The sequence below is a fragment of the Colius striatus genome, chromosome 17 (assembly GCF_028858725.1).
Source record: "Colius striatus isolate bColStr4 chromosome 17, bColStr4.1.hap1, whole genome shotgun sequence".
Lineage (NCBI taxonomy): Eukaryota > Metazoa > Chordata > Aves > Coliiformes > Coliidae > Colius > Colius striatus.
In genome coordinates, this window is record NC_084775.1 from 14,039,080 (window position 1) to 14,067,056 (window position 27,977).

A 27,977-nucleotide genomic window follows, 5' to 3' on the forward strand; every position below is an offset into this window, starting at 1 on the left:
ATATTTAGACACTTGCTATCATTGCAAATCCAGTGGCTTTAGGTTTGTGCCAGGTAAGAGAGATGAGAATCTGGCTCACAGTCTGCATTTCTAACTCTTCATAGAATAAGAGAGTCCAAACATATTTTAGTTCTTTATAGCTGCTCTTCATAGGCAACTAAAGATCTTTATCACAATAAAAACAGAAGGCACTGCCACAGAGTGTAATTACATGCTACTATAGTTGACTGTTGTCTTCCAGAAATAGGAAATGGTTTGAAAAATGCATGGTTTCTGCTTGGTGAATCACAGAATCACAGCTTACAGAATGCTGTAATACTTACAGAACACTGTATGTGGGCCATACTCAGAGTTCCTTAGAAAATGCTACCCCTAATGCCTGTGCAGATAAAATGGGAAATTTAGGATTGTAGGGCTGAGCAGATCTTGAGAGTGGCCTTCAAGATCTGACTTGCCAGTAGGCAGCTTTCTGCACCAGTGTCAGTGATGTGTTGCCACAGTGAAAAATCGGGTTGAGGCCTTGCTCGCCTCTCACCACCCAGGAGTTCATATCTCAGGGATGGGGAAGGAGTTAGTTTGTTAGAATTATTTCTCACTTAAGAACCCAAAAGGTTCTTCCAAGGCAGACTGACACCGAGAGAAAACCCCCAGCTAACACTCAGCACTGTACCTAGTGAGGACTGCTTACTGTTGCACAACCCCCTCCCAGAAAAGCATGAGGGACGGGGTTTCCATATCCACAGCTGCACCCATGCTTGGCAGCCAGCGGGGAAAAACACGCTGCCTGGTCTGAAGGTCCAGAAACTGTCAGTCAGCCATCAGGACAAGTAGGTTTCAAATATCCACTCAGCCCTGCATTCCTGATTTCTTGAAGAAGCCTAAACTCAGATCATTTTACATATCCTAAGATCCCTGGCAAAGTGAAACATTCTGGTAAATGAATCATTATCAGACAGAGACCTCATTTGAAAACGGACTGTTTTCCTCTCCAGCTGGAAGCCAAAGGCAGACTCTTTCTGCTTCTGGGAGAGCAGTTGCCAGAAATAAAGGGGGAAAAAGAGAAAAAAAGAGTGCCTACTGCAGTGTAATTATCATGCTAGGTAATTATCAATACATTTTAAAAAGTATAAAAGACTCTAAAAAGCTCCGTGAAGATGAGTAAATATCACCTGGAAGAGGTGCCTGTGAATCACACCCCAGTTCTCTGTTACTGTAAAACAATAACAGCTCATACATTTTACTACAAAACTTTCTGCTGAAGATGTCACAGATCTTTACAACCATGGATTTCACCTCATAGCCTCCCAGCATGGGAAACACCTCTGCCACAGGGAAGAGCTCAGGGAGCAGAAATGTGCCATTCACCTCATGCAACACAAGGAGGCTGCAGAGGAGCTGGGAACAGAACGCAGACCCTCGCCTCCCATTTTGTACACTAACCACAAGATCATCAAATGTCACCCATTTATTTTATCTCCTCACAAAACCATTTCTGATCATCACTTCTGTTTCTCAGTGAGGAATTCTCTCTTTTTTTGAGCTACACTACAAATGAGAGCCCCAAATGCCTTTAAAAAAGGTAGATAGGAGTGATGCAGCACAATGGGCCGCATCATCTGGATGGGCTTTCCATGCACGTAGTTGAACCTCTTGCCCATTACACCTTATCCACTGTGATTTATTTACAGTGAGTGAACATGTTTCTTCCCTAAATCTCAGAATTTCAGAGTCTTCAAGCAACCATTTTGCTGTACAGAACTGTTCACTGTTGGCATCCCTCACTGACAACACAGAGAAGAAACTGAGACTTGATTTTAAAGGGAAATATTTGCTGCTTTGAAAATCATTCAGATTATTAAAGGCCTGTTCTTTCAAAACCAAGTAACTATAACTAAGCTTGCCCTTCCATAACTTGGGTTATTCATGTAATTTAAGTTACTCCCTTTTGCCTACTCCAGGGATCTTCCACTTCAGCAAGAGTTCTCTCCCTCTGCTCTATGCTTTTCCTGCTCCATCCCTTTTCAGTACTTGCCTCTCTCCTCATCCTGCTCCCTCACCAGTTCTAGTCTCTTCCCCTCCTTTCTTCACAGTCATTTCCATTTTCTTTGAAATGTTTTGGCATTTAATGCTGGCTTTATTCTTCCTTCTCCATCTGCTGCTCTTGTCTTTCTAAATCTCTTCTGGAGCCTTCTCTTGGGAGAAAGCAAGTGCCACATTTAATTCATTTATTGCCTCCCCTCTCTGGTTTTCTGTTCCTTTCTTTTTCTTTATGGACCTGGAATCAGACAACCTTCCTCTCCCTGGAAGCTGGTGTATCAACTACAATGTCCTCTTACCAGCCTCACAATAGCTGGTACCATGCCGCATCAGCCACTCCCTTTGAACACAAGTATCTCAGGAAAGGCAGTGTTAAGTATTTGGCATTTCTCCTATACACTACAAGAGCAACACTACAAAAAACAACATTACTGGGAGGTTTTACTCCCCTGCCTTGTGTTCAACATTGTGGAATCTTCTGGCCATGGGACTTGCTCCACCAGTCACAATCCAGTTTTAAAGGGAGTTTCTTGCACCCTAAAGGTTTTCTTCTCTGTAAAAATCTTCTATTTCATTATCAGGACTTACAGGGAACAAAGGAGGAATAACCAAACTTAACTTTAACCAACAGTGCCTTTATCCAAATCTTCCCTAGATTATCTTTCTGACATGTTTTAATTTGGGACTCAAAGGATCAACTCTAAGACGTGTCTTCCTAACCTGTTCACTTGGCCAGTGTTCCCAGCCAAGGGAAAGAGCTGTAACATGTAAGGTGACAGGGACATTTGCCAATTAGAAGCACAACAAGCAGCTCCTTTTGGGAAACATTCAGCCATATCTGCACGTGTCCCTTTTAACTAAAACATAAGGCATAATACAAGCTGATCACAGATGCAGCAAAGTAAATAGAATGGAGAAAGGATTTCTTCTGTTATGAATTTTTCTTTCCAAACTTCAGCCTGCAGCCTAACTTCCTGTCAAAGTTCTCCTCATATTTGTTACCAGCTGATGTGTTTTATTGTTTGTTATTGTGCCTTGCCACTGGACATGACACCTTCTAAAAGTTTTTGCTTTCAGAAAGGCTAAAGGAAAATAACCACAAGAAAGTTTAAAGAAACCCACCCTTGCAGCCAGAAAGATGCATTTTGCAAAGAGGGATAAGATTTAAGTCACAAAAGTCACAAGTCTTTTACAGTTAGGGCTGTGTTGCCAACATACAGAAATAACATCTAAGAAATGAACCATTTATCAAGGATGCCAAAATAAAGTCAACAAGAACATTAGCAAACGTCAAGGCTTATAAAAGCCTCAACACTAAGAGCCTCACTTCTACCACAAGCTCAAAAGACACAGCACAAGAGTCAGCTGCTTCTTGGGTTTGTTTTACACATTTCAGCTTTGCCCTGGTCACAGAGATTTTGCTTTACTCAATGCCTGCAGTACGCTCGACTGATGAATGAGCAGCAGCTCTCAAAGCACGGGAGTAGACACTGATACCTATTCCTCTCAACATTTTCCACTGTTGTTTTTAAACACAAACAAATGTTTTCAACACAAAGCACATTCCCATGGATTTATTACAAGCTAAAAGGGTGATATGTACTTAACAAGATCTAACTTATCTGAAATGTGCTCAGCTAAAGCCCAGAAGGAAACCAAGGAGGACCATGATGTGTTCGTTCTGCCCCACTCTGCTCTGGCAGTTTGATGTTCACGGCCTCCTATTTCCCACTTGAAAGCAGCAAATATTCATGGCTACAAGTGATTATATGCAAAGCCATGACAGAAAGCAAGAACAGGGAAAATAATTTACTCAGTTAATTATTTGAAAGTTATTTACAATGACAATAACAACAACAGATTTTCAGATAGGAGCCTGATTTAAGCTGACCGACCCTTTCAGCGTTTCTAAAGGAATTATGTATTATAAACTAATTCAGTGAAAAATGAAAGTAAAAATAGAAGCAATGAGACATCTTCTAAATAAGCAAAGCTGCTTTTACAGCATGCTGAATAACTGGAGTGTGGTAAACATACCACTGTTATAAATAACATCCAGCCTTTTGACATTACTCTTCAGTTAATTATTTCAAACTCTTTATAAGCACTAATGAAGCAAGTCTCACAAAAAAATGAAGACACAGGGACAGAAAATAACCTCCCAAAGTTACAGTGGCACACTTGTACAGAGAATTCAGGAGGTTTCATAGTACAAAAGAAAACAACATCCTCTCATCCAGATGAGAGTGCTTACCCAGTGACCAGTCTGTAGGATTTACACATCATTTAATTTTACACAAGATGTAGCATCAGTGTTTTTCAATTTAACACCATGACCAAGACAGATCAAAGTTTTACACGTATAAGTAATGCCCAAACAATTTATTTTTAAATGGAAACTTGAACAATTTCTCCCTGCTGGGGCACTTTCATGTTCTGCCTCAACACTTAACCATAAAACCATTACAAACAACATTTCAAGTTAAAAATGCTAGCAGCTGCCAAAGTATCATCCACAGCACTTTGTCAGATTACGGATAAAGAAACACCAACACCTAGCAACAATGATTAGCAAACAATTGCGTCTCATTACCTTTGTGGTCTTCTTGGGCCAGCTGACCACAGGGACACCCGAAATGGCAAGATTTTGGTCATCGTCAGCGTGTTCCTTCAGTATGTTCTGTTGCAAATGAAAAGGCCTTGATTAACCAGAGAAATACTTCTCCAACTAAAGAGTGCAGAGACTTAGAGAAGACAATACTCCACTCTGATGAAAGACAGTGTGACAAGATGTCTGCTGACTTGTTACATCTCTGCAAGTTACTTTTGCTTCAGACCTTCCACTTCACACTGAAACTCTCGCACGTCCCATTAAGATCCAAGATGAGAAGTTTCTTGCAGAACAGACAGCAAAATCAGTCATGAATCATCCCAAATACTAAAGGCTTCTCTAAAAGTGGTGTGCCCAAAGGACTGTTGTTTTTCTACTACCATCAGTTGAATACCAGTATCACTTCTCCCTTTCAATTCCATTTCACCAAACCCCAGATGACCCTGCCAGTCACCACAACCAACACCACCTCTCCTTATCCAAGTCTACAAAAGACCTCAGAAGCATCTAAGCTCTGGTTACTTCTGCAGTCACAAGAACATCAAGGGTGTAGCTTAGAGCAATCCCCAAGATGCCTGAACATGCAGGTAAGTCAAGGTAGAGAAGTGTGCACTGTAGCCTTTCATCTTTTCACACATGGCAAACGGAGAGCGCTGTCATTTCCACTGGCCTTCCTTCCACTTTGTGGGATCAGGTAAGGCAATTGGGTTCCTGAGTATTCACTAGGAAAGGATCCGAGTCTGGACACTACAGTATTAAGGAAAAAAGACTGGTCTCCTCTCCCTTCCACCCCCACCAAACCCTTTGATGCACTGTCCTAGAAACTTCATGAGTGGGTTGTGCTGGCTTACACAGCTTCTACTGCAGTGAATCACTCCCATGACCATACAACCCAACACAAGGGTGGGGAAGAACTCTTTGTAAGTGTACACAATGGTGTAGTTGGGAATAGTCCACACTTGTTTCCCATGACTCTCTACACACTAATCTAGCTACAAAGTGATTCATTTGGAGTTCAGGTAGCTTAGAAAGAAAACAAATGAACATAGGAAACAAGTCAGAAGGAGGATTCTGCTGTGCTGCTGAAAACTGAAACCCAAATAAGCACTAACAGGTTAGAGGGGAAACAAATGTTCCAATAAAACAAACAAGAACTGCAGGTTGGAAATTATCTCCTAATAGAATTTAGGAGATAACCTCAGACAACACAATTCAATGGTGTTGCTCCCAACTACAATGGCTTCCTAAAAAAAAAGCTTAATTAGACCACAATAGGCACCAGGCTCTGTCAGTCCCTGGCGCAGAGTTTTAATAATTAGACATTTCACACAGAAAGAGTTTAAAGTACAGTAATTGTTTTCATAGGAAGCGCTTTGGAGTTCATCTGTAATCATCCAAGTAAAGCCCAGAGTATGATGGCATGTTTCAGGCCCCAAGAGCCTGAGCAGGCAGACTAGCAGCCTAGCTAGCATTTGGACAAGTGTCCCTGGGGCTTGGCTTTCTCTCCCTGGAGCTCAGGCAACCTGCAGGACTCAGTCCAATTCCCCAGTCTGTAGTTGAATGAGAGATACTTTACTCACAGACACTACAGCACCAGCACAGTGCTGCTGCTTCCCATAGGATCATACCAGTAGGGCTGTTCTTCATACTGGTTAGTCCAAAAGCAGTGCCAATGACCAAAATAAGCAATACCAGTACAAGCCCAGTTTTGCCAGCCCGTCACTGTGGCTGTGCTCAGGAGCCTGCATATGCACAGCCTGGCTGGTGAGGAGTAAAACACAACTTGTCCCAACCTGACTGTGATGGAGAGTCTGTCGTGTTACCTCCAGCCACACACTCTTTGGGTGAAGCAGCTAAGAACTTTTACAGACAGACTAGTCATTGGCAAATTAACTCCATGGTGAGCTGAGGTTAAGGGAGCACCTCCCTTCTCACGTCTGTTCTGAGACAGCAATCACTGCATTAACTGAACTGCTACCACACTCTGAACGTTGGTTTGCAGTTCTACAGATGGAGAGGTCTTTTGTATTCTCGTAGCAAAGCCAAAATTCTCCAGAACAAGGTGGCAGTCTGAAACCCGTATAAACAAAGGACAAATTAATCCCTCTTCACTTTGCTACTCCTAGATTTGAAAGCCTCTAAGACACAAAACCTTTACACATCCACTACCAACTGTCAGAGACTCAGAGTTAAATAGAAAGCAGAGTATTTTCCAAGAACTTGGCAAGATAATGAAGGTTTCTTGTTATCGTATGTGTCACGTGAAAATATCCAAGAAGAAATGTAAAACTGTGGCAGTTTATCATCCCAGCCAGCTGAAAACAATGGATGTCTGAGCAGCAGAATGATAACCAAGCCACAGTTGCACTGACTGTGGTGTCAAGTGTCAGCACACACCAGGCTGGAGGAGACAGACTTTTGTTCACCTGCTTAAAAAAGAAGAAACGAAGACAAAGAAAAGCCATGGGGCTCCAGTTAGACAAACAACATGATGCTCATCCAGCACAAGGCTGCCCGATTCATTACACTTGAAGGCTGTGGTGACAACAGCAGGTATGAAGGAAAGAAACTGATTAAGTATGTAAGAATTCAGCTTAGCCATTAATTTCAAAAGCACAGCAAGGAATGACTCCCCTGAAATGCATTCGGTAGAGGGAGGTTTTTTTCCTGTCATCAGAACAAGAAGGGGGTAAGATTTCTTGGCAAGAAAAAGTAAGAACATATTTCAGTAGATATCATCTGTCTTGCACATGAATCTTCTCCTGCTGCCAAGGAGTTGCAGATATTTGACAAACTCTGTTCTTCAAACTGAGTTTCTTCTGCCCTAATGGACTTCCACAGTCCCTTTTGAAGAAGAGCTTTGAAGCAGGGAAGGTGTCCAGCATTATTTGATAGCAGATCTCACAATCCTCTTCTGCAACAGCAGCAAAAGCATTACCATCCTGCTGGTAACACAACAGAAACACTGTGTGCTGAAAGCTGAGGCTGCACACAGACAAGTGGCAGAGTGTTTAATGTGAGGTGCACGCTGTTGTAATCAAAGGCCTGCTCAGCTTTACCTGTCCTGTGATGTGGGCTGTAAACTACATCACGGAGTAAGGTGGTTACCTCTCTATTTATTTCTTCATGCATAAGCCCACCTCAGTTGCCCCTTCAGTAGACTGACATCCTATTTGGTAGCTAAACATGGAGCAGAGAAGCCACACAATGAAACTCTCACAATCCCCAAGGCCACCACCTGAGCAAAATTACTTCTCAGTGATTTTTTCCCTCCTCCTCTTCCTCATCAGTCCTGACAGTTCAGTTGCTACCCAATTTTTTAATTGACACTGGAGTTGTTACACTGTTTCATATTTCATCTCAGGGAATGTACTGAGAGAAAACAAGGTATGACTGCAGGCTGCATGTGCCTCCAACAGTAGCACCAACAGCAAGGACTTGGGGGCAACGGCTGCAGCAACTTCTGGCTGCTCACCCTGCCAACAACTACAGTGCCAAGCCTTCTGTCCTGCAACTTGGGTCAGTTGAGCACTCTCAGGGAGGGTATGTTTATCTGCACAATGATTTCCTCTTACATTTGCTGCACATACAGCTCACACAGAGCCCATCCACAGACATTTGGATACCAAGAGCATTGCCTCTCCTCGGCTGATTGTTCAGATGCCATCTGCCATGGAGCGGGTGCTGCTGTCAGCAATGGCTGTTTAGAGGCCCCTGTGAAGCTGCTTTGGTGGTGAACACTGGTCCCATGAGACACAGTGCCCACACAGCAGAGCTGTAGCCAACAGGAATTTAATTCCTTGTTTGAGCTAAGGGAAGAACTGACCTGCTCTCCAAGTAAGGCCTGTGTTATGCTCTGCAAATAAGCCTCTCTTGTGCTGCTGCACTCCATCGATCATGGTGATAAATAGGTTTTCAATCTGCAGAGGCATTAGCTTGGCACTTCTGGATTGTTGTGTCCCCACTAGATAGTCACAGCTAGTTAGGAGCTTAGATGACATGCAAGGAATTTACACAGGCTTAGCTTAGTTTTCAGTCTCCCTTCTCATAAGGAAAATAAATTACCTTAACTTTGAAGAGTCTCACCTACTTGACATTAAATTGCTGCATATAGCTGTAGCTGTATTTAGCACTAAGAGCAGTAACACAGTTGCCCATCCTTTACTGTATTCTTGCTCAGATGGGAAAGCAAGGACTCTCTGAAAATTACCCTGATTTGTTCTGTGAAACTTCACATCATTGAATGAAATGGTTTCCTCTCTCCAGTTTAACTACCCAGATCCTGCCTTCTGAAAACATTCATTCTTTCACTGAAGCACAGACTTGACTGTCACACAGGAAAGTTCCTGAGTGTATTTCATTAAGAAATAAAACTGCTGCAATAAACACAGATTTAATTTCTTCAGGAAGAAACTTAGGACCTTCCAAGCAGAGCAAGAGCTTTCAGGCTTTCTGTCAGAGCATGCTCTTGCTATGTATTTGTTAAAAATAACTCTCAGATGGGTACTTTTTATAGGATGTATTATTAATACATCACGTGCCCCAAAGTCAGGTTGCCCACCAAATAAACCTTGTGAATACAGCTGAATACAGTCACAGCATGTATGAGCTGCACAGCTGCTTCTGCAGCATTTCTGCCTCCATTCAGTCACACAGACTAGTTCACTGGATATTCATCAGGGTGAGGTGAAGGTACCAGGCTTCTGCTTATACTAATGCTATCAGCAAAATCCCCACGTTATTTTCTGTGTAAGTTGGAAAACTAGCATCAAAGGAAGAAAGAATAAGATTTAGTGGTCAATGAGATAAATAGTACTCTAGAAAAATGGATTGTGCTTCTTCCTCTGCCATTATGTCTCTACGTGACACAGGGCAAATCTTTCAAATCAAGTTTCCACAAGCAGTCTTTAATTTTATGTTCCTACTCCTCCTCACGCTTGGCTTGGGATCTGGATGCTAAACACCACAACTTCTGCTCTGCAGAAGTGTGAAGTGATTACAGTTTTATTACCATTGAAGTTTTGCACATATCATTCGTAAATAACTGGAACTTTTCTGCAAGTCCCATCTGCAGCACCTAAAGCCAGTCTCCAAAATCATGGTCACTTTGATCTTCATCTCTTTGCACCCTAGTTCCCTACCTGTGAACAGGAGATAACAACGGCTCATCAATTACGACTTGTAAAGCACACAGTGATGAGTATCCCTGGGAACCCAAGGGAATGTTCCTATCACCCTGTACAATGGAGGGTCTGAGCAGTGTGAGGTACCTAATGCACACTGAGGAGCAAGGGTTGAACAAGACACTGAATTCAAGCAATACAGGAACCCTGCCAGCACCATTATGCTAGATGGATGCTCAAGGGGCTGAAATCAGCCACTTGGCAACTTCTCCATCAGCACACTCTATCCTTTGAAGGTAGAAACCCTAAATATATCCCAATACACTTGTTTGGTTTGGGGTTTTTTTTTTCAAGCCAACAAACTGAATAAAACAAACTTCATGCTTCACTATCATATGGGTTACAAGGAGATGGGATGCTTTGGCTTCACTGCACTGCTCTCTGTCATGTCAACAAACACAGTGGCAGAAAGGACTCATGGGTTGCTGCAGTCAGGGTCCCAGCATGAGATGGGAGTGGGACACATCCTGTTAGGGGTTGCTTTGGACAATGTGCTCATGAGCAAAGGGGAGGCTTGTGCTGGAAGTCCTAGGCTTAAGTACCGACTTAAGAGGATGTATACTCAAGCAACCATCAATCTGACTCTCCCCAGTTGCCCCAACTCCTTCAGAGCACCTAGCAAGAGGATTATGCAACTGTAGAGTGATGGAAGAAGCAGACTAGATGGGGTTGAATTAATTGACTATGTTGTATTGACTCTCATTCTCTGAAAATTGAGGGCTAATACTGTAAAATAGATGGGTAAGAAAATTCTTTAACCATTCTTTAGACACATTAGAAAATGTTTGAGGTAACATCCTTTTCAAAGGTCTTGCTCTGACTAATCGGTCACAGGCTCGCCAAAGACACAGAGGTGATTCCAGAGAAAACAATTTTGCCCCATGCATGATGTTTAGATGTGGTCATGGGCTCTTTAACCAGCAGGGAATCATAAATATCCAGATGTTGGGCTACATCCTGATGGTTACAGTGTGTGCTGGCAAGGAGAGAAAGTTTAGAAGCAGGCAGTTATCAAAAGAGATGGAACATCAAGACTACAACTCCACAAGATGCACAAAATAAACTGAGATGCCCACTTAACACCAGTTAAAGCACAATATGACCAAAAAGGGCATGTCTTAGGCTATCTTAAATGTCCATTTTCAGTTCTCCATCTCTGTAGCTAGTGACTCCAAATAAGAAAACACAGACTCCCACACGGTGCTTTAAACCAGATTCACATATGGCATCTTGCCGTGTTCTAGTAAGATGTCTCGCAGTACACTGGAGTATGTCATCAAAAGAACATGCATGATCACATTCTGAACATCTGCACCCTTTATGATGTGTTGTACCCCTTTCTGGGATTTCAAGAAGGGGCAGATTACTTTCAACTGAAACTTGGTCTGTGCATCAAGCTTGGAAAAGTAACAATACCATCCCTTCCCTCTTCACCACAAATTCAACTCCTGGTCTGGAAGCTTTGGTTGGATTTTTGATTAGAAGATGTCCAACCAGAAAGCAACTCAGTGGATCTACAGCTGTGACCCTGGGCATGTGCCTCCAATTTCATACACAAAGTGGCTGATCTTTCAAGAAGACACTTTCTGAACTCTTGTGGTTTACCGTGTATCACACTTCCAGGCTCCAGGACTGTGGAATATGGTTGCACTGCACACTGCATATGTTCAGAGTTTTTAACTGGCTTTGAAGCCTTTTTTTTAAGCAGCTGTTACACTACTTGCACTAAAAAAGTGCAGACTTCCCTTTTACCATATAAACACATTTTTTTCTCCTCAGATTGTGTCTTACATGGCTCTCATGTTCAGAATACATGTATAACTAAAGAACCATACTGTATCCAGAAACAGCACAGAACTAGCAGTCCAAACACCAGACCATGAATCAATACTCATAGTTCCAAATCAGCTAGATTGTCATGGTACTGGACCTATGGAGGGCAATTTGAGCAAAGGCCCAGCAAAAAAACAAGAGCACACTGCTCCCAGCTTTGTTAAAAAAACAGATATGCCTCTTTCATACGATGTGAAACAAGGCCCAGGAAATCTAACCAAATAGCCTGAAGAGATGCCACGGATCACGGGCAGGGCTGGGACTAGAAGCAGTAAGGGTATGCTGGGCTGCAGAAGGAATCTGTCCCTATGGCACACAGGGTACCACTTCCAGGATACGACACATCTAAAGAGAAGTTCTGTCACTAGTGAGCATTCGCTCCTCACACCATCTCCAAAATCAGCACATTACACCAGTGGAGAATAATTATCAACCTATAGAGGGCAATGAAGGGAAAGAAAATGAAAAAGGTGAAAGAAACAAAAAAGGAACCAAAAGTGTTAGACAATGGATCTTCTGAATTACAATCAAGTGTTTACATTTTGTTAATAAGGTATACTCCAGACAGACACTAGATCAAAATAGGTATAATAAGACTATAAACAGACTTTCTGAGGTATGATATTGACACATGAGACAGAAGTGCTGAATTATGAGAGGATCTAAACTTTTGGGCACTACTGTGAGAGTCAGAATGGGTTGCATCAATGAAATCAGAAGTCAGCACTGTCCCAGAGAGGAAATGGCTTTTTGTTAGAGGTGTCATTCCCTCTCTGTGGTACAGCAGGCTGATATGAGCTGGTCACTACACACAAGCTGCCAGCCCTCTGCTGCACAACTTGCTTTCTGATCTCCCGTGGTCTACGCCCACAGAATAAGTTTGTGTGGATCAGCAAACTATCACACCCACCTTCATGTCCTCTAGGAGAGCCTGTGGATCTTCGATGCCTTCCGGAACACACTTCTTGTTCTCTGGGAGAGATTCAAGCTTTTCCACTAGAGCTTTTAAACCCTTCAGTTCAAATTCTGTGAGGTGAGTCCATTTGGTTGAAACTTCTGTAGCTGGAGACCCCGTCGGTGTTTTGGGATAGTCCGTGGGGGTCGTTGATTTTACACTGTCATCCGACTCATTAGACAAAGTTCTTTTTAGGTACCTCATTACTGTGGCTTTTTGTTTTCTGCCTGCACTTTCCTTCCCTTCTGAGTGTGTGCTGTTGGGTGAGGAGGAGCCATCCACCAAAGCTTTGGAGTTCTTATCCAAGCTGTCATCCTTCTCCTCCTGGATATGGGCATCACAAGATTCTTCATCCATGTCTAACCACGAATCTGATGAATAGCTGTCTGAGCTGCGCTTTCTTTTTGCATCTGAAAGTTAGAGAAAGAATGCTGAATTTTTACCCAATACAATTAATAGCTTCAATGCTTTTCTACCACTGGGGCTAAGTGCTGCCTATTTAAAAGGGCACTGGATAATGTCTAGTAAATATGTGACAGAAATGGGCTTTATTCAGCTGATTTTTAATTTGGGGGGGTGGGGCTGTTTGTTTTAATGCTGGTTTTCATTAACATCTACTCAGTTCAAATGACTGGGAAACATTTAGGGAAAAAATATGCTTTCTTCAAAGCTCCAGCCCTCTGTGCCTTCAATTAGGAGTAGGCAGAGCTCTTAAGTCACACACAATTAATTTTCCGGCAAATCCATCCGAGATGAGATTCCGCAGCCTTACAGCTTTAAGGGGAGAGTCAGCACAGAAAGAGGAGGGAAAAGAGATGGGAAAAGCACGTTAAAATGCTGTACATCATCATTCTTCCAGCAGCTCTGCACAGCACAAAATCAACTGCTCAATACTCTTCCTCTTTGCGAGCAACTGTTGGTAAAACAAGAATCACCACTTTTTACTGCATGAATACTCATTGCTCTTCTGAGACAGAGGATGACAATGATGGTTATTTTACAGGCAAGCCTAAACACACTGAGAAATGCAGGGACTGGCAGAGTTACATGATACTGTTTTTCTTAATTCTGTCCCTGATCCATTCTAGGTACTTTTCAGGAAAATTTAAAGGCAAGTTCCTGAGTCTAAAGAGCTATTAATCTGAGTTTTATGCTAGGTTTCCTCCTAAAAATCCCAACTGTTACCCAAGTCTGTGCAACGAAGCAGTGAAAGCCATGGAGGAAAGCAGTGGCCAAGGTTCCCTGAAGCACACATCTTTTCTTATTTATTACACACAATTTCCTTTGCTAAGTGAACAACAGGCTAGCAACATCAGAAATTTCAGTGGAAAATACACTTAACACTGGCAATACCCAGTTAAGTCAGAATTTCAATACTGGCTGAAATGGGTATGAGATCAAGCTGCAAACAAAAACACCCTGCAAAGAAAACCCAAGTCACACAGAAAAAAAGTGAGTGAACAATTAATGAAAAGTTCCTTTCACAGCTTTCATGCTTTGCAATGCAGGAGCTCTGGATTAGGACAACGTGAATCATGCTTAAGGAAGGATTAAATGGACATTAACCAAAAAGCTGAGCGTCCAGTTGTATAACAGCGAGGTTTAAAACAAATGCTGAAGCCCAGTTCCAAGCTGGTAAATTCATCCTTATCACAGAGAGGCTCCTGTTTCTTGTATAGTCTGTACCATCTTCTCACAAAATACACGTGTTACTTGTTAGCTGGGCAACAAAGATACAAGCAGCAGTGGCATTGTAACTGAGAGCAGAGTGCCTGCCTGCTCAGCTTCACCAGCTGGAAGGAAAACCCTGCAAGGCCTGGTGCAGCTCTGTGGGCTAGTGCCTGAGAGACAGGAGTTGTCCACTTTGTTCTTCTCAGGGCGAGCACGCTGCTGCTACAGTGTCTGCAAAAACAAAGCATTTCTGTCCAGTGCACTCCTTTACTCACATGTGCATTTTTCCTCAGAACCAAAATAGCCATAAAATTACTCCCAAGAGACACATTTAAACTGAAATGCCTGTGAAAAGATGGCAGAGACAAAACCAGCAAGGCTGGTCACAGCCAAATCCGGCTTCATCCACAGGCCAACTTCCTTCCTGCATCCCTCCAAAAAAGCTTCATCGTGAAGTACAGCACAGTTTATTTTGTGTGCTGAGGTGGTGGCATGCAGCACTCGAAAGCAGCTCCTTCTGTCTGGTCTGTGCTAATACATCCCCATGCTTCTCTCAGAAAAATAAACAGGATTAAAAAATATCTTAACCAGAACATTTAAAAACCACTAGGTTATCCAACTTTTATTTAACACTGTTTTTTCCTTTGTTCACAGTAGCCAGCACACATACCCACCTCAAAGGGCTATATAATCAGCTTATGTCATTCTCCCATTTTACAGCTGAGGAAACAGATGCTTGGGAGAAAGCACGATTTGCTCATTGTCACACATCAAATCTAGGGCAAAACCAGGAATCAGAATCCAGGCTCTTGGATCCAGGGCTGGAGCCTCTTCTCTAAACCATGCTGCCTTGGTAAGGTATTTAACAATTGACTCGAACAAAAAAGCCCAGCCTAGATGGCAGAAGATGTTAGTGATAAAACAGAAGGAGGTGAAAGCAGATAGACATCTCTGTGCTACCAGTGTGGTGTCATTAACAGAAACTGGTATAAATCCACAGTAAGAAAATTATGTTTCTGTTTTCCAGTGCTGTGGCTCTGCTGAACAGGAACTAATGGCTGTAACTGGGGCAAATCACAAGCATAGATGAGGCCTAGAGAGGGAGATCACATTATGAAGGTGTGAATAATTTACTTCAAGTAATGCTCTGGTGCCAAGAGAAAACAGCCTTCAAGAGAGATCTCCACTTTTTGCCTCTTGCTCTGATCTATGGAAACAAAAGGCAAGCGAGGAGTGGAACACCACAGCATTCTGGGGGCCTATTCCCATCAGAAACAAGCACACAGGGGGCCAGCAATTCCATTCTGCCAGCTGCCACCACTTCCCTGTCACCGGCTGTCTGCACAAGACAGGCCCTGCTGTGCCACCCACCTGGGTATGGACGGGCAGAAAAATCATCAGAATCTACAGAGCAAACCAAACAAGTGCCCTGTGGCCTGTTCTCTGCAAGCCTAGCAGCTACATGATGCCCTGTGTATCTTTACCTTTGAGGACAGGGCTTGCTGTTACCCTGAAGTGTTATCAGTCTGTTCTGGAGCATCAGGGGATTACAGTACTGTTGCACCATCAGATTAAGAGTGCACTGCTTTCAAAGGACAACTGTCTGCCACTGCTGCTAATAAACAAAAAAGCCAAGGGAATCAATAACAGAAGGATAACTTCAAGGTGAAGAAGGGTTTGTGGTTTCAAGTGTTTTGTTGTAATGCAACATACCATGAATTTGATTTACTCATTTTAATGGAAATAGTACCTCTCAGGCAGGTCCTGTGCTGTGAGCTCAGGCTCTGTAGCATAATCTGCATTCACTTTGTCAAGAAGAACAGTTTATTGTATCACAAGAGAAGTTTTTGGTTTATAAAGACTCTGTGGAAAAGAGTTCCTGTTAAGTGCAACCGTGTTTTCTTCTCCTGAGTCAATGCACCAGCCAATACCAGGTTAGAGAACTCCAGTTTCAGAGTGGTTATCCAGCCTGGGCTTCCACACCACTTGGTGCAAAAAGATATTAACCCCTCTCCATCTCAAAGCAAATAAATCCAGCTTCCATAAGCTAGTCAGTGATAAAACAGTGAAGAGGAGGAGCAGCACGGGCTCGACCACAGGACAGACCTAGAAACACCTTTTTTTCTGTAGCAGCTCACTTCCCTGCGGTTCTGGGTAAATCAGAGAATCTTAAGGGTTGGAAAGGCCGCTTCACTTTCCCCAGTCACCCATTTGTACAAGGAGGATAATTATACAGTTTCCTTCCTTGCTGAAAACCCACTTGCTGTATTACAGAAATTAAAAGAAAGGGAGGAAGGTGAGGTATCACTATGAAATCTTTCTAAACTCTTTAGAATAGTCCAGTCTGTAATATCTGCCTTGCCATTCCCAGCTCCTGACCGTGTGACTTGGCAGCAGCAGTTCCTACCTGTCTGCTACGGACAGCAATGACATTGCCATTAGCACAAAAAGAAATCCCCAAGCAGACTGGAAATGTATCACTGCATGGAGCACCCCACACAGAAATCACTCTGTTTAGTCCAGAACCTGTCAAATCTATTCCCTGAGAAGAGGGAAGGGGGAAAAAAAGATATGTCTCCTTCACCATACCACAGGGCGTATTTCTTCATCCATCAGGCTTAATATACAGTTAGAGCCATCCTGTTAAAATTTTAGCAATGGGAATCTTAAAAGCTGCAGGCTACAGAAAAAGCACATTTTTGATAGCCCAGTATCTTCTCCCAATTACTCTTTGTCAGCTCACTCCCAAGATCCATATCTCACTGAAGGTCAATTGTGGTTGAAAACATCCAGTACAGGCTCATTCATGATAAGAGTGAAAATAATGAAGATATATCCATCCCAGAACAGTGCAGGTTCAAACGTAGTAGGAAAGCCAAATAGGATCTCTTTCTGATTTCTGCCAGCAGGACAAATGTCACAGTTGAGAGAGACAAGGAAAAGAAAAAAAGGAGAGAAAGAGAGATTGTGTGCTTTTACAGCAGTCTGAGATTGCTGTCATGTCACCGCTCCCATGAGTGTTCACCCTTCTGCAGCAGCGATCTGAAAAAGAAGCGTCTCACACACTAACTAGGAGACAAATGCCTGAAAACTCATCCTGGGCCTGAAAAATGGGAAGGAAGGCCACAGTCATCATCTTGCAACTCATTTAGAAGGGTAGACATTTTTACTTAGGGAGTGGGAACAGCTAAGGTTTTAGCCTTGCCTTTCCTCAGTGAGGTGTTTGGGGACTTTTTTTCCCGTCTGAAGCTTTCTGAGTCAAGACATTTAGAAAACAGAAATACAAAGAGTCTTTGGAGGTCCCTTCCAGCCCTTGAGATTCTGTGAAATGGCTATACTGGGATCCAAGTGTTGGGACAGATGTATGGCAACACAGTCACAGCCACACACTTTCATGAGCAGGTCTTGCGAGAGTCACTCTGAATTCAGCAACCGTCAATGCAAATAAATACCATGTCATGAAAACACAGTATGAAAAGTCTAAAGATATCCTTATACACACTTGCTGATGAACTCAAGTTTTCTGTGTTCTTCAAAGGTGTTCTCTAGCACCACAGTAATCTTTTTTTCTCACACAGGAGAACAGAAACTCTACCCATTCTATGAAAACTCCCACCTTATGAATCCCAGAGGCCATGGGCAGCATCCTGCACTCTCTCTAGTGGATATCCTCCTCACCTAAAAATCAAGTGTTTCTTCTTAGCTTCTGAGATCCTTTAAGATCACTGTTTCAGCAAGTGTGTAAGAAAACAGCACAACTCAAGGGTGAAAAATAGCAACTTCTAGCACCCAAAAGGAAAGGTTAAAAGGGAACATTTAGAACTCATCATGTCAAGGAAATCATTACTTGCAAAACCAGGAGAAATGTTGAGATTATTCAGGAGAAACTTCTGAAAATTAACACAAGGATGTCAAGTTTTTTTCCTTAAACCAAAAGAGGACAGAAGACAATGAAATCTATGGAAGGGTCTGCAGAGAAGTAGTTTGTTTCATTACTCATTAAGGAGAATAATGGGAAAATCTTTGTCAAAAAACACTCTAATGGGAAATCAAGGAACTGTTTGTGGATAGAGAGGTCTCTAAGAAAGAGACAATTTAAGGACCACGGCAGTTCTGAAGAAAAACTTTAAAATGAAGCAGCAGGGTTTTGGAACACTGACCTCATTTGGATCTCCTACTCACAGCAGGTGAATGACATTAAGATATAGACACCACAGAACAAACAAGTGTAATTCAAGGATTACAGTTTGTAGGGATTTATTTGAGTCAAGAGACTGGACACTGAGACTCCTTAAAAGAGAAGACAAACATGTATTTGAGACAGTATTACTCAGGGAGAACAAAGCAGCACAGCTTTGTAAAGGTAAATAATGTACCTTTACTCCTTGGAATTTGACAAATGCCAAAGTGAAAGACCCAGTAAATGTAAAAGGTTTGGGCTTTTGAACCACAATTCCCAGTTAAATGACTATTTTAAGGTTAAGATGCTGCCAAGAAGTAAAAAAGCAAGTTTCTGGCCAAAGAAAAGTATACATGTCTCTCATGGGGAGAAGGGCCCTGGATGTCAATGTCAGAGATTTTATCAGCGTGCTAATACTCTGAAGTCAAGAGATAACAGGCAGGTGGATGAACTACACGCTGTCAGTAGACACCACTTTGGTAAGCTGAAAGTACTGATCCATTCATGATGGTTAAGATGTGGCCAGGCAGGCACTCTGAGAGCCTGCCCCACCTCGAGCACCCACAGCCACGCAGCAGCGCTGCAAGTCAGGTCAGCTCATCAACCCTAATGATGATAAACTTTTCCTTTTTCAGTAGGGTTAATTTTCAGTCAGATCTCTGAACTGATTCAGCTCACAAGAGAGTTACAGAACAATCAACAGAAAAGTTGACAAAACACAACAGTCTTTTAAGAGCAGCATGTTTTTCACAGTACCTTCAAATGACCATAAGACCATGCCAAAACAAAAGCAAAACAGTTTAACATTCAACAACTGAAACCACCACAGGAGATAAGGTCCAGACAATGCTGCCAACAAACCATTTTCTAAATAGCCAGACTCCTTTTCCTGATGTCTTTGCAGTTGACACTCTGGTCACACAAAACATTGCTTTCCCTCTCGACACTGGATGTCTGTGGTTCCCAGTGAGCTTCTGTATGATTTGAGTAACTCAGCTAGTAACTGGAGTGAGGCACGTTTCGTGAGGATCACCAAACCATCATCAGTAATTACTGAGTTGGGCTTGAATCCACACTGGTGATTTAGCTGGAAAAGGTCCCATCTTAATATCCTGAACCATCCACTCTCCACATCTAATTTGTTCTGAAATTACACCTCAGCGATTTGGCACCGTCACCTGCCTGCAGGACAAACCTCCTTCCATGCCACTGCTTTAGACAACAGGAGGCTGTTCCTTATTTTCCAAGGAACATGGTTATCAGACTTTTGCCACTGCTTTTTGAAGTGCTGATCCAAGGGGTTTCTTCATCCTTTCCCCTGGGATTATCTCATAATTGGAGAAAAATCCCTCCATGGAGTTCCTGCTTAACCAACCCTTCTGACCAGGGTCTCACAGAGCAAAAACACCAAATGTGAAGCACTCAAATTCCCAGTGACCTCAAGAAATTCCCTGGCCTGTCTACATAGACTATTAGCTCACTCAAGTAATTCTTGGTCAGCAAAACTCACTGGAGAAAAACATCTGCCCACAACTTCTACAGTCCCTATAGTAGGAATTATGGTAGTAGGTGATTTGTTTCCTGCTCTGTCCAGAACCTGGGGCAGTCCCAACTATGCCACGGGTCACTCCAAGTGGCAGGAGGCACAGAAATACTTTAGTTCTCTCCTCCACACTTAACAGATACCAGTTAAGACTTAGTTGGTGCTTGTGCTACTTTCAGGCAGTGAGGCAACGTGGCCCACCATCTTGTTCCGTTAAAGGGAGGAAAAAGAGGGCAGCTCAGTAAGGCAACTGGAATTGTCACACATTGATGTACAGCTCACATCAGTGCCAAGGTAATGTCCTGCCGCTTCAGGCACATCTATCTGTCTCTGCTATGGTCCATTTTCAGCTATTGTAAAGCTTTCTTTGACCTCCATGCACTTGGGTTATAGATCATGTAGATTTGTGTAGGTGTTTTCTAGGGTTTGTTACTCTGCAGAACTAGAAATCAGTCACCAAACAGAAAGAACTGAAGTTGAGATGAAAGAACAAAGAAGAGAAAGAAGCCAGGTTCAGTGACCATAATGCATTCTGTAGAGGAGACGCTCTATAAAAGGACTAAATATCCACCCTGGCAGAGCACATTTGCAATGCACACATTTCTGGCTACTAACGTACTGTGCCAAACATGGCAGTAAATCCTCAACTGTTTGGCAGATCATCTCAACACAAACATGACTGAAACCAAGGAACAAATGCATCCAAAAATTATTTTCCTGGGATCCACTTGCTAAGGGAAAGCTCAATAAACACAACTCTGAGGAGGTTGGTACTTCATGGAGATACTTCCGAGTCAAAACCTCCCCCACCCCACAAGAAACAGTTCATTAGAAATGCTACACTTCTCTAATTCAATTTATAATCTGCTTTGCAGAAACCAAAGCAGTGACCAGCCCAAGGTGCTAGCATCAGTTCTGAATATGCACTTAAAAGATTCACTCACCAATTAACATTGATTCTTTCTGGTACTCTTTGCTGAGGTGGCAGCGCTGGGTCACACAGGACACGTATCTCTCCAGAACATACCAGCACATTTCATAGTAGAAAGGATAACGGAATTTGGCATGCACCTGAAAGCAAGATCAAGACTGTCAGTCCATGGGGAAGGGAGAGAAGTTTGCAGCACAAGGGCCAGTCATCATTCTCATCATGTTATCAAGAGCACAAACAGTATGCAGGAGGGGGAGGGGAGAGAGGGTGGGAGCCGAGTGAGACGTATGCCTTCAGCATACCAAATGAGGAGCCTGCCTGCCTGCCTGCCATGATAGCATCATTTCTTGGTTCACTAATTTGTATCCTCTTGGGGTGGTGGGAGAGGAAAGGGTTTGTGTTCTTGTGAAATCATGAAACTGATGGATGGCCCCTACAGTATTATTTACCTACTGTATAAACATAGGGTGGTCACATACAGATGTTAGTCACTAAAACTCAAGATAAAGGTGGTTTGGTTTTATTCCCTAAACACTGTCACATGATTTTTATCAAAATGGCAACATCACCTAAAATGAGTCACGTGGGAAATACATCATTTTCAATCATGGTCTTCACAACAATTTGATTTACCAAATGAACACACAAATTCTTCATTATTGCTAAACTACACAGTAAAAGTAGAAATCCCTTAGTGGTTCACACTCAGTATTTTGGTAGCAAGTAGCTTCTGCCACAAACAGAATAGAAAGCAGGATTTTGACAAAAGATCCTGTCAAGCTGTGCGCTGTTTCTTGCATCTCAGACCTGTTGTTCTCACACAAAAAGCTTATTCTCCAACACTATGTATTTGTGACATTACTTCAGATTCAAAAGAAAACAAGGTAGGCTTCCTTCCTTTCCAACACAGTTTTCTGTCTACGGGAGGTCCCTGTACCAAAGAAGAATCTGAGAAGCTCTTAAAATGCAAGAACATGTGTATATTGACTGTGATTTGTTAAAAATGAATGCCATGCATCTTGCATGCACTTCCACTTACACTGTACGCTTCTTGCTCCTGAATTTGCAATTGGCAGGCTTGCATGCATGCATTGCACTGGGATTATAGGAACTGCTTTAAGACATTCTGTGCATATTAACTGCTCACCTAGCCAAGAGCTGTCCACCCACCTTTAATGAAAAGCTGCTCTGTACCCGAAAGGAGCATTATCTTAGAAAGCTCACTTTGCAAAACCAAAACACCAGATGACCCCAAACCCCAACATCTAAACAGAACCTCTAACCCAGCACCTGGAAATTCAGATTCAGCTCTGCAAAGCAGGCACTGTTGATACAACTGCATGGTGGTAAAAGTATCCACTTGAGCTCATCAGTGACTTACTACAATACCCACATTTGAAAACTGTCCCCAAGGTGGACAAAGAACTTGCCTCTGTTCGGAGGGCACAGGAAATGCAAACACTTTTAGAGCAAACCAAAATGTAACAAAGGGAAAATACGTTGTATTGTTCTACTAAATGTACCACAGGGTAGGATTTGAATATTCTATGGCAATTCCCAAAGTTGAGATCTCCGAAATGCCACACAAATGCAGCTGGCAAATCTGAACTGCACGTTGCTCTGGGTCATGCATCCAGCAATGCTGCACACCTTTGCAAATGTTTCCCCTGTGGTGTTTGTTACAAAGCAAACACACTAAAAAAAGAAGACAGAAACCCCCAACCAAACCAAACCAAACCCCAACCAACCAAACAACATCCTCCTCAATGTGAGAACATTTAACCCCAGGGCCTCTTTGCATCGCAAAACATTTTTCCTTTGGTTTAGTTACTTGCCATGAAGAGGGGATCGATTGGCTTATCACTGCCATGGAACACGGGGGAAATCAGCCATGCTCAAATAGATGCTAATAAAGGAACTCAAATTTTTCCAAGAGAGCACTGCAGGAAACAAAATTTGCAAAGAATTGACTTACAAACAGGAAGCCGCCTTCCACCCCTCAGCCTTCAAAAGGTTTTCAGCCACATGCCTGGGAATATTAAAGACATCATTGCTCAACATTTGTTGACAGATTCTGAGCTTCACCAAATTTAGTTGTTACCAATGTTAATTCAATGTGAAAGACAAGGCAGTAATGCATGCAGTGCTCCCATTATGTATATCAATCTTTAATATTCAATTTGAGTTCCTAATTGCCTCACTATCAATGTTCCAACCCACAGCAAATCCCTCCATTCCTCTGTAATTCACTCTTTGCCCAGGAAGGCTCTGCTTTTACAAACCTTCAGAAGTAAGAGCTACCATATGTAGCAAGAGATACTGTGCAAAGATCTACGGTGCCTTTTGCCAGTAAAGCAGGTCTAACAGTGCTTTGACAATCTTTTAAAGTTTGCCTTATGGAAAAGGAGAGAGAAGTACATTCTTTATGACATCCCTGGACATTTATTAATGATAATGGATGTGAATTGCATTATGGACGTGTCCATATTTTTTCCACTGTACACTGAAGGTTAAATGAACTCTTGTGGGGAAGGGAGGAGGGATACAAGAAAGAAAGAAATGAAAAATCTTCTGTGATGAATTTGAAGTGTAATATGTGATACAGACACTGCCAGAGGACTAAATCCCCCACCAGCAGGGAAATACACTAGATCATCTAATAGGCACTTCCAGCTCTAACTTGTGTGATTAATAATTTACAATCCACTGAATACATTTTTTAATTATTCCTGTACAGTGAGAAAAATCCTCTCTGGAATATGATCCATTTCTTCAGCTCACAGTGAGATTATTTCAGAGACTTATATCCACCTCCAAAAACAAACCAATAAACCCTAAGCAAGTAAGGCACACATCTTCCTGAAGGCAGTATCGGTGTCTTCCACAATGGCTGTTAAAATCATTACCAACTCCACTTGTGTGTAACCAATCTAATCACAATATTGAAAAACAATTTATGATTATTTACAAAATAATTAATCTATCCACTTGAAACATTTTCCTGCAGTCCAGAAAACAAAATCAGTAGCAAACACCATCATCTGTGAGTGACCACCTTACGTATATATTTTGAGTGCTCTTCTCCCTACCCATGCTCAAATATTTTAATGCAGTTAAATTTAGATGAGTTGGGAGTAACTTTGACACATTCTTCCTCTTCAGTAATACAGAGCTGTTACACCCCTATGCCAAGATGATGAATCTCTGCATGTCAGCCTGCTCTGCAGTTATTCAAGCTGGTCTAGCAGAGAGCTAAACAGCTTGGCCTATTTGACTAGCTGTTAATTGGCCTCTAGGAAAGCCAAGCTGCAAAATGAGAGTCTCTCAAACTGTAAGGATGGAGAATATTTGTTTACCTCAATTGCACATTAGGAGCTGTTTCCAACAATAGACATGTTTTTTATTACTCCTTAAAACTATTTTTAAATGGCTATAACCCTCTTTAAAAGTCTCCCAGGGATATGAGAAATTAAGCTAGAATAAGCATGACAAGTATATAAACTAGGCAATTTTATCAGGCTGTAAATCAGCATTACTGTTTCAACCATGTATTTATTCTTGTCTTAGCTTCTAAGACAATAACAACAACACCTAGCATAAAAATTACTCTGAGTATCAGCGATCAAACATGATTAAGCATCACATAGCAGGTTTAAACACACTGAAACCTCCATAAAATCGCTGTGTGCAAAATGAAGAGGGGAAACACACCTGTACTACACTTGGATTTGAGTGTGGCAAATCACTTTGTCAATCACATCATGTAATTTACTTCTGTGCTATACACAATGGAAAGATCAATACTGATGAGAAACTCATTTGCAGCACGTTCACACTGGCAAATTTGTGTGAACTCCATACTGTACTGAGTCTGCTATACTAACCACTGCATGAGCAGAGTCATCTGAACAAAGAAATGACAAAATGAGATTGGCAAAGCAAATAAAGCAGTACACACTGGAATCCTATCTTGAAAATATTTATCCCTTCAAGATTCCTGCACAGTATTTTTAGGTTGGGACTGTGTGTGTGTGTGGTATTATTTCTAAATAACAGTATTGATTTTCCTGTCTTTTATCAAACTTCTGTATGCCTTAGTTGCATGGCTTACATTTTATCTCTCTCTAGAAATTCTTGGGTGTTCTTCGACTGCTCACACAGCTTTGTTGTTCTACGGCTGCCTACGAGCACAAGTTTGTGAACACAGGTACAGGCTGTTCATAACACTTTGCTAACACAAAGCAACACACAAGCACTGGAAGTGTTTCTATGAAGTGCTGGAAATTTGGGGCTCTTGGCTTTCATTTCATGTCTTTTTTTCAAGCATGTAAGTATTTTTGGAAGAAAAACGATGAAGAACCACAGAGACTTTGAACAAAATCTAAACAAAAATTGACACGAGTAAAGGTCTGATTTGGGAGCTCCAAATGCTGCAAGATCCCTTTCCAAACCCACTGTGACAGGATGTTTCCAAAGAGACAGTTCCCAGAATCTCCCCACAGGATCAGGGTGTTAGTGACTTAAAAGGCATTTCAGTGTAACTGGCTGCTAAATCCCTAAAAGTTACCAAAACATTTGTTTGTTATGGGAAATTCTGCCTGCTGGTATAAAAGCTCAGGAGATCAAAGCTGCAGCCAGCTCCACAAAAAGGGCCTGCCATGAAGCACTACCGAGCAGTTACAAGCCAAGGTGTGAGATCTTGGGCTGCCCAAGTCCTGTAGAGACAAAATGTCAGCTTTTATACTTCAGGAAAAAGAGCATTTCCTTCTCATCTTCTCCAGAGACACCAACAGAAATAACTTGTTTCTGGCATCAGTCCTTCCTCCCAGTCTCTTCTCCACTGTCCATGCAAGCTGCCTGTGCTAGCATCATTCCTGGAAACAACACATTCTGCCCTTCAGCACCTGCACCATGTACACCTGGCACACATTGCATGTTCTTATTTACAGCCACTATGAAAACCTTCCCGTGCCTAGAACCTCTGTCCAGCCATAGCAAGCCCCCTCCTGCTTCTGCCATCATAACCTTTTCCCATCCAAGTCCATTTATACTTAAGACACTTGACATTCTTGCCTTGAGACACCTGTTCAAAGCCAGGCTGAATTCCACTCCAGTCTCTAGCTCTACTTCTGCTCTCTGCTACATTCTCTCTTCTAATTCTCCTGAATTTCAGCTTTTGTCCTCATCTCTCTTCCACTAAGAATTCATTTTCTGTTTAATATTTCTTCTCTCCATTAAAATCACTGCAGGAAACCAACTGCTCCCATCACTGTTTTGCAACATGAAGACTACCAGACCCTGTACCCCCTGTGAAGTAAGGGAGGCAAAGGGAAGGACACCCTTCCTCTTACTGAGTCAGAGATGTGTTTCAAAACAACACATATTTGCTTCAGTGCCATGCACTCTCACTGCAAAGAATGCAGTCTGGGGTAAAAGCCCACCTGGAGCCTGAGTTGTGCTCTCCTGTAGAGGTGAACAACAGTGTAATATACTGATGCCCATGACGTACCATTTTAAGACTTTTTAGGGAAGAATTGCAACTTCCTGCCATTTTGCCACCCCAACTGGCACATGTGTCTGCTTCACCAGCATTGTCTCAGTGCAATGCCTCCAAAAGTCAGTCACAGAAGTCCCCATCTGAGTTTGCACATACCACTGGTCCACGTTTACATCAGAACGCTCCAATTGCCTTGCACAGTTTATTTAACAGCCTACTAAAACACTGGGACTTCCTTCAAACTCTGCTGCTTCACAGATTTGTGAAGTATATGTTGACTGAACCAAGGATAAAACTAACTAACCAAGGATAAAATTTTCACTCCCAACAAACAGGCTGCTCAGTAACCTTCTCCAGGGTGTGATATTCTTTTCATCAGGTAGATGCTACAGCCAGATGAACACCATGACCTTCATGTCCCACCCCAAACTTTCTTTGTTCCAAGAAACTCTTGCATAGTATTGAGTCATTCTAGAAGAAAATCCTGCAAAGTGTAGAAGATGATGTTTCACACACAGCTTCTGTGCAGCTCTGTCAGTTCAGCTGTGGACAGTAGAACCATCCTAGTGGCATTAGTTATCCAGGCTCAGGTATCCATTCCAGGTGTGCACAGAGAGATGATCAGCAGGGAGTTACCAGAAGCACTGATACAAAGGTCTGTAAAGCACAGACTTTTTTGTGCAAAAAAGGAAGGTGTTTTATGAAAGTTTAACAGGCAGACAAAAGACACAGAAGGGACAAGTCTGTGGGTAGCAGGGAAAAACAGATGAGTAAATCCCACTAAAAATAGCCAGCATTTGAGTCTTGTTATTTCACATTTACCTCTTGTTTCAACGGCTCTGACACAGAGATCCCGTCAGTTCTTGTTTGTCAGAAGGGAATACGAGGGACAGACTATGACAGATCATAGTCACAAAGAACTGTTCAGTTAAAAAGAGAATCAAGTATCCTTACCCTTGTTCTGTCCTCAATTTCATAGATGCGAAGCTGCATGGGAACATTAAAGCTATGCAGGATATTTCCACCAAACACCAGGGAATCTACTGGAGTATAAACCGCGTGTATCCACCCTAGGGAGGGAAAGCAAAAAGCTGAGAATGCCTCGTGCTATTGTGTATTACAGAGCAATTCATCATCAAATTTTAACAACCCCCTGAATCCCATTCTGCAGGGGATGAGAGGTCAGAGCAGTGAAAGGTTCAATGGTGTGCTCCCAGCCACACTTTAGTCACAGCAGAGCAACAGCATCTTATGACCTGCAGTCTTACAACCCTCTGTAACTTGGAGGGTTCTACTTACTCACTGAGCAGTTACAGTGTTTACAGAGAACATGCAAGCTTGTGACTCAACTACATCCATGACTAAGGAGCGAATCAGTCTGCTCAATACACTTGGATGTATCTACTGGCACCTGCAGTAGGGTTGCAAATCATGTTAGCAGTGGTGGTGGGCTAGGGCTGTGGAACTGGACTGAGTCACATCAAACTTCCTCCACACCAGCACCAGAGTATACATCTTCAGATGTCAACTATTTCA

At 42.4% G+C, this 27,977-nt stretch overlaps 1 protein-coding gene across 5 annotated transcripts in view; it reads right to left on the reverse strand.

Annotated features, from left to right (window-relative positions):
* KDM2B (lysine demethylase 2B) overlaps positions 1-27,977 on the reverse strand; it is a 119,014-nt gene that overhangs the window by 34,485 nt on the left and 56,552 nt on the right. For all 5 annotated transcript variants that reach the window (XM_062009603.1, XM_062009604.1, XM_062009605.1 and 2 more), the window contains 4 exons: positions 27,396-27,511; positions 20,958-21,084; positions 12,575-13,029; positions 4,631-4,717 (listed from right to left, as the gene is read on the reverse strand). In XM_062009603.1, coding sequence (XP_061865587.1) covers positions 4,631-4,717; positions 12,575-13,029; positions 20,958-21,084; positions 27,396-27,511 — 785 coding nt within the window. The remainder of the gene's footprint in view (positions 1-4,630; positions 4,718-12,574; positions 13,030-20,957; positions 21,085-27,395; positions 27,512-27,977) is intronic.